A 6,839-nucleotide genomic window follows, 5' to 3' on the forward strand; every position below is an offset into this window, starting at 1 on the left:
CTGGCTCTCTTTGAGATGCACACACACTGCTCTTCCCCCTTAGCCCTGCCTTGGGGCATTGCGACCCATCTGACGACAGCGAAAATGTATTTTGTAGCAGGGAGGCATCCAAATTCCACGCCGGGCTGACAGCAGGGGACGTTAATCATTTTATCTATGAACAGGAATTATAGTCATGCAAGAAACAATTTGTGTGCGTCCCTGGTAGACCAAAAAAATATCTGCCTTACTCCAGCTCTTCCCTTTAAAATAAACCGGTGAATTTTGGATAGGGTGGATGGGTGCTTTTAATAGGTGTGAAATATCAAGGCCCCTAGCGACAGCAACGCCATCCTCTCTGTCCTTGAAACCAGCTCTCGACTGAGATGGATTCAGTCCGACAAGAAGAGGTTGAGGAGCGCGGTTTGTGGCAGATCTGAAATGCAGCCTGTGGAACAGCAATGGCTGCAGCCGGGCATCCCTGACCTGAGTTTGTTCTGAGCTAACTGGAAACAAACACTCTTCTGACCTTTATCTTCTCCCTTTTAGTTCCCACTTACATTTTCCTGAGCTGTGTTTCACTTTGATTCCTCTTTAAATGTTTCCTGAAAAGGGTGCAGCAACCTGCCCCCAAGAATCCTGCCACAAAGAACACGAAGAGTTTATTTGGGGGAGCATGAGAAGGGTTTAATTCCTACCTCAAACTGAAGGAAAGCTGAAGTTGGATGAAGGGAGGTGGAGTTGGTGCCTCCCTCCCTTCTCCGCAGCGGCTACAGCCTCATCTCTTAGCTAAAGACGTGAATCCTGTGGTTTTGTTAATGTAAATCTCAAAATACAAAGGCAGAGCTTCCAAACTGTTCTTTCCCTTACATTTCTCGTGGCCTTCCTTTGGTCTGGGATTGTCCTTGGGATGCTGGCCGGGTCCAACAGTGCTGCTGCTGGGTCAGATGTCTGCACAGCGATCAAAAGCATGAGGGCACATGGTTACGAGGGTTGTCCCTGATGGGAATGGTCGATCTGGTTGAATTTAAGTCAGAGGAGCTGTAGGAATGAGGGCTCGTAACTGACAAAAAATAGGCACCGAAATACTTTTGTGTCTGGTCTGTACGTGCTGCATAAAGTGGGGGCCACAGCACCGTGTTATCTCTGAAGTATGAATATCCAGTATCATAAAAACAGGGGCTCATCTAAAAACAGGGTTGAGTTTGCAGGTTTGGAAGAAAAAGGCCCACTTGATGGTTTTGCCTTCGTGCCAAACCAACTGAGCGAGGAATTGAAATTTAATAATTTCACGAAAGGTAGTGTAGTAAATGACAGCCCAAGGCAAACAGGGCTCCGCTGTCTTCCTGCTTTCCGCGTTCAGAGGACGGTGTTACGGTGATTGGCAGGAGTTCAGCAGAAGGTCAGGGCTAAGGGCTTTGTATTTTTTGATCAAAGGGATGCAGTTGCTTGAACAGCAAAGAATTTGAAAGGATTCTTTTTAACTATTTCTTTCTTTATTAAACATTACACTGTTGCAGGGGGGGAAGAGCTCCTGGTCCAAATTCAGCTGTGGAAATTGGCAGGGGTGAAGGAAAGGGAATCTTTGCAAAGCACTGAGCAGGGTTCCTAGGAGAGAGCAATAAGCAATTCTGCTTTCTTCTGCTTCTCCTCTAGTTCCTGCTGTGTTAAATATCGTCCTTTTCCCGCATGCTGTCAGCTTGCAGTCCCTTCCGCTTTGCCACTGGAAAGTACTCGCTAGAAAAGTTCCTGAAGCCGCTCTGGGTCACCGCAGCCTGCAGGAGCCCCAGCTGCCTCCCCAGGTTTGCCAGCCCGGCGTGCTCCGCTGCCAGGCTCTGCCAAAGCCTGCCCTTTGCAGGGAGCTTTTGTTTTGTTTGTGCTTTGACCTGGGATTTTCTCTAAGAGGGCATTTGTCCCCACCAGCCCAGCCCACCTGGGCCTGACGCTGCTAACCCAGGATGGCTGGAGCCTGCTTCTTACAAAGTCAAGTCCGTGATCAGGCCACAGGAGAGCTCTGCCACCACTGCTACACTTCTTAAAACCAAACGCGGATCCTCAACATTGTGCGTGAACCGGGCGGCAGCCTGTGGGATAGCGGTAGGAAAGGGTGTGCTGCTCCCTGGGGATCCAGATGGGACTCGGCTCATTCCATCTCTCAAATCACCACAATTGCCTACCTGCTTATTCAAAAATCTTGGAAAGTTACCTTGTCCGAAAGCCCATCAAAGTCCAGACTTAAACGTGGAACGTGAGAACTCGCAGGTATCATCTAGTTTAGAGTATTCCATGACTTACAGGCTGGACACGATCTTTCTCCCACTGATTTTCTTGAAGGGAAAGTTCCTGTTGTCTGCTTGAGGAGAGGAGGAATTTGGAGCTGTTTAGAAACGCCTATAGCTGACACACATCCACAGGGATGGGTGAGGTATCTCCTTAGGCAGCGAATGTGAAATCTCCTTTTTTGGAAGCATCAGCATGCAGCATGTGATGTGGAACCATTTGGCTGCGTGCTTTTTCATCTGAGCTCACGCATACTGCCCTGAAGATTAGGGAAAGGAGCGCTGTTGCTAAATCATAGATATATTCGCTTGCATTTAGTATGGTTTGCCTTTGGTGGATTTTGTTTTTTTTTTTTTTTTTTTGAAGGCAAAACACTGACCGTGTCCTCCTTGTTTGTTCGAGGAAGTTGCTTTTTCCTCCTGTCTGTAGTGTTGGAGCATTTAGCTGTTAAATTGGTAGTTAACCCGAGGAGATACATAGCCACATCCACAAATTGGGTCTGAGGAGCGCAACAGCTGGAGCGAGCGTTGCTGTAGATTGCTTTCCCACTAATCCTATAACAGTCTTGGGGTTTCTTCCTATTCCGAAATTGCTTATTATTTGCCCTTGATAGAAGCAGTAATTCCCTAGGCACTTCATGAGGACACCCAAGATCCTTTTGTTCTTTCCGTAGCAGTCTGTCTCTGCCTGACTTAGCTCGCTTCTGGTCTGTGAGAAATCTGCAGGGTAAACGCCGGAGGCTTCGAGCAAGGCACCTGAAGTGGGAGAGAGGCTGTCGTTCTGCCCCCGCTCCCCCGTGCCAGGCTTAATCCTGTAAGAAAGGCAGCAGCGACGTAAAAGCAAAAATAAGCATGTTTTGTGCCCTGATGCCTTGCAATCGCGGCTGCACGGGCAGTAGAGGCAGCCCAGGAAATGATCTCCGAGCGGGAAGTTTTCCTGCGACCCAGCGTCCCGGAGGCGTTACCCATTTAGTTTGCAGCCCAGCGTAGAGATCAGCTTCTCTTGGTAAGAAATTGCCTGGTGTGTTTCTGTGTTGCTCCAGTGATCCCAGTAGTAACAGCTCCCTAACCCTAAAGGTCCGAACTGGCTTCCTGGACCTTTCTGAGCCTAAAAGGCATTCTCCCTACGAAGCGAATGGCGGCGTGGCCTACTTGGCACATCTTTTACACGTGTCTCAATAAAAGTGGGCTTGTGGAGATGTTGGCTGTACTTTTCCTGACAACTAACAGCAGCTTACCAGATTGCTTCATTGCTGTGCCGCCTCTTCCCTCTGATTTCCCTCCCCAAAAGATTTGGGCATGTCTGCTTTCCAAAGCCTGACCGTAGCTGAAAGGACAGGGTACAGCGCTCTCCTGTCCTCCGGGGCCGGCTCGGTGACTTGCGTTGTCACTAGGGTGCAAAACCCTCTGTCTGCCTCAGTGAGATGTGTGAAACCCGCACCACCCGAATGTGCGGTTGCTATATATAACCTGCTTATCTGAAGGCTGCAGTGCAGAAGATTTCACAGGCTGTTGCCGTGCAGGGGACACAGTGCAGCTCCGCAGGGAGCGATGAGCTGCACCGAATCCTGGGGCTCCGGGAGGGAAGTGAAGAAGGCACAGACGGCGTTGCTGAAGCCCCGAGGGCAGCACGGCCTACGCCGCTGCAAGGGTGAATCGTGTGCAGGGTAAAACTCGCTGCTCTGTCCGGAGAGCGCAGGCGTGAGCCATCCAACACAGCGTGTTCTGCTGTCGTGGACTTCTCCACAAAGGATTCCACTTTGAGCCTCGTTCTTTCCAAGGAAGCCGTGCAGTAAACTGCAGCTGGAAGTCTCGGCCGTCAGTAGAATTGTAGTTTCCGAGGATAACAAACTGTGCAGCACCTGCAGAAGAACTGCATTGAGTGCAGCGGCTTTTTGTTACTGAATTAGCAACGCTGTGTTTCACCAGAGGGTGTGCCTGAGGTGTTGGGGTTCCCACGTCCCAGGCATCGAGGCTGCGAGGATCCCACATCCCAGGCATCGAGGCTGCGGGGATCCCACGTCCCAGGCATCGAGGCTGCGGGGATCCCACGTCCCAGGCGTCGAGGCTGCGGGGATCCCACGTCCCAGGCATCGACGTGGGGTTTCACCAGGGGGTGTGCCTGAGGGGTTGGGGTTCCCACGTCCCAGGCATCGAGGCTGCGGGGATCCCACGTCCCAGGCGTCGAGGCTGCAGCGTTCCCTCTCCACCCTGCTACCGGCGCCTTCTGAAGCATCTCTGAAATCTCTTTTTGTCTGTCCAAGCCATCTAAGGCAGACCTAACCCAAATGTTCTGAAAAGATGTACGCTTTGGAAGGTTATGGGTAACAAGGATCACTTTGGGAAGGGGTGCACGCTAATCTTTTCCATTAATTTTTCTTCCCTTTCTGCATCCTCTCCAAGGGCAGGGAGGCCATTGGGTGGATCTGGTGGCTCACACGCTCATTCTGAGCCAGCGCCCCATTCTGATGGCCAAAGCGGTTTTGCTCTTGGTAGTTACTGCCCGTTCAGTGATGACAGGAAGGAATTCCGTGATGTTCGTCCTTCCGACACACGCGTTACTCCTCTGGACAGTAACAAGTGTCAAGGGCTTTGCAGGTTGGCTCCCCAGCAGGCAGCAACCGGAGACACGGAGTTTAGGCGCATTGCGGGGTCGTCCCTGTCTCACGCTCTGTTGGCTTTGTCCCTGATCCAGAGCTCGCCCAGACAGAGCAGAGGAACGCCTGCCGCTTCCACCACTGCAGCAAGCAGCTCTACTCTAGTAGGAGTCCCTGCCTGCAAAGCAGAGATGAGTTTTAAGTCTGCAACAGAAAGACTTGACCGCTCCGACACAGGCAGATGACTGGCGGGACGTCATCCACGCCTTTTCCCTGTGGATTCTGCAGGAATCGTTCTCTCAGCGTGTGGATGGTAGCAGAGCTGGTTTAGAATCATAGAATGTTTTGGGTTGGAAGGGACCCCCAGAGGTCATCTAGTCCAACCCCCCCGCAGGAGCAGGGACACCTTGAACCACATCAGGTTGCTCAGAGCCCCGTCCAACCTGGCCTGGAATGTTCCCAGGGATGGGGCCTCCACCACCTCTCTGGGCAACCTGTTCCAGGGTTTCACCACCCTCAGTGTAAAGAACTTCTTCCTTGTGGGTTTGTGGGTTGCAAGCACATTCTGCTGTCCCTGAGAGTGGAAAACTTCAGTGATTGGGGAGGGTGGTGCCAGGAAGGCGCAGCCTTCCTTGGAGAGCAGAAAGTGCAGGGCATATGGCTGGGTTTGTGTTTTATCGGATGAAGGCTCTTCCCTCCTTCCTCCCCTTTCCCCCCACGCTACTTCTCCGTGTCATCCTGTATTTCTAGGCTGGCTAGGGAAACACAACCTCAGAGGTGCACTTAGGCGCAAATCCCAGCGGTTCCACCATCAGCCAGCAAAGCTGCAGCTGATCCGTGCCCTTCAAACCAAGCCCGAGAGGTCTGAAGCACCACCGTTGTCCTCGTTTGACTCCTGAATTGATCTTAATTTAACAGCCGCAGCAGCGTCTCGGTCATGCATTAAACATTGGCGTATGTGTCATGGTGGAGCTCCACAGGGATGCAGCGTGGGGGTGGTGCTGAGGAGGCTTTTAAGGACTGTTAGCACGTTGTGTAAATGTTTAGGAGAGACAATGTTTTAAAAGTGATTTAATGGGCTACACATTGTTGTCAGTCTTGAGCCCGGCGCGTCACAGGAACGCGACATGGTCTGGGGAGAGAAATGAGCAGTGTCGTTTCCTCAGCGCCTGTGAGAGGTACAGGATTTATCCCTGTGTTTTGTCTCATCCCGTCTCAACATTTGCGTCTTTCTTGCAGGCCCCAAGACATTATCGTGTTCATCATCGGAGGGGCAACTTATGAAGAGGCGCTGACTGTCTATAACCTCAACCGCACCAACCCGGGGGTCCGAATCGTCCTCGGTGGGACCACAATCCACAACACGAAAAGGTAATAACCATATTTTTTACTGTGGACTCTGCCTATGTAAAACTGCTGACGCGAGCATGAATTTGTGACGCCTGAGGGATCTTCAGCACGCAGTAAAACACAGAAATGTGTGTAAATGGTCCGAGCCTGGCTCTGCTCGTTATGGCTGAGGGACGTATTATCAAGCTGAAGGTTTAATGTGCATTTTACTGAATTCAAGGGCAGGGAAGTAGATGTGCGTCGTTTCCCCTGCTTATAATTCACCACACGCTCTAATATGAATGAGGAGCCAGGGCAGCGCGCAGGAATTCAAAACGGGCTGTGGTCTCCTGGCTCCTGTTGAAATCTGGAGCAAGTGCATTTGACAGCAGTGAGGTTAATGTACCTGGGATTAGAACGGAATTCTGTGATCCCACTGCTAGCAGGAGCTTTGCCGCCCACAAGCCTGCAGAGTATTGGCTGTGGCTTTTGCATCTCTCCCTGGAGAAACGGAGCTTTCCTTATGGGTTTGCTGTACGCTCCGAGTTGCCTTTCCCAGGAGGCCAGAGATTTGTAAGGGCTTAATCCCTTCTGGAGCTGAGCAATGCCGGGGAGCGCGGACCACACTGAGCTTCACTGATTTCCCAGGTCGCCG

At 51.5% G+C, this 6,839-nt stretch overlaps 1 protein-coding gene across 8 annotated transcripts in view; it reads left to right on the forward strand.

Moving 5' to 3' along the window:
- Positions 1 to 6,839, forward strand: part of VPS45 (vacuolar protein sorting 45 homolog) — a 33,503-nt gene that overhangs the window by 13,867 nt on the left and 12,797 nt on the right. For 7 of the 8 annotated variants that reach the window (XR_004842355.1, XR_004842356.1, XR_004842357.1 and 4 more), the window contains exon 13: positions 6,095 to 6,226. Coding sequence is in view for 4 of the 8 variants with exons in the window: in XM_009641440.2 (XP_009639735.1) it covers positions 6,095 to 6,226 (132 nt within the window). In the remaining 4 variants the exon portion in view is untranslated. Of the gene's footprint in view, positions 1 to 1,884; positions 2,242 to 6,094; positions 6,227 to 6,839 lie in introns of those variants that run through there. The other variant, XR_004842358.1, reaches the window with a different exon arrangement.

This window comes from Egretta garzetta, unplaced genomic scaffold (assembly GCF_000687185.1).
Source record: "Egretta garzetta isolate BGI_Z169 unplaced genomic scaffold, ASM68718v1 scaffold1136, whole genome shotgun sequence".
Classification (NCBI taxonomy): domain Eukaryota; kingdom Metazoa; phylum Chordata; class Aves; order Pelecaniformes; family Ardeidae; genus Egretta; species Egretta garzetta.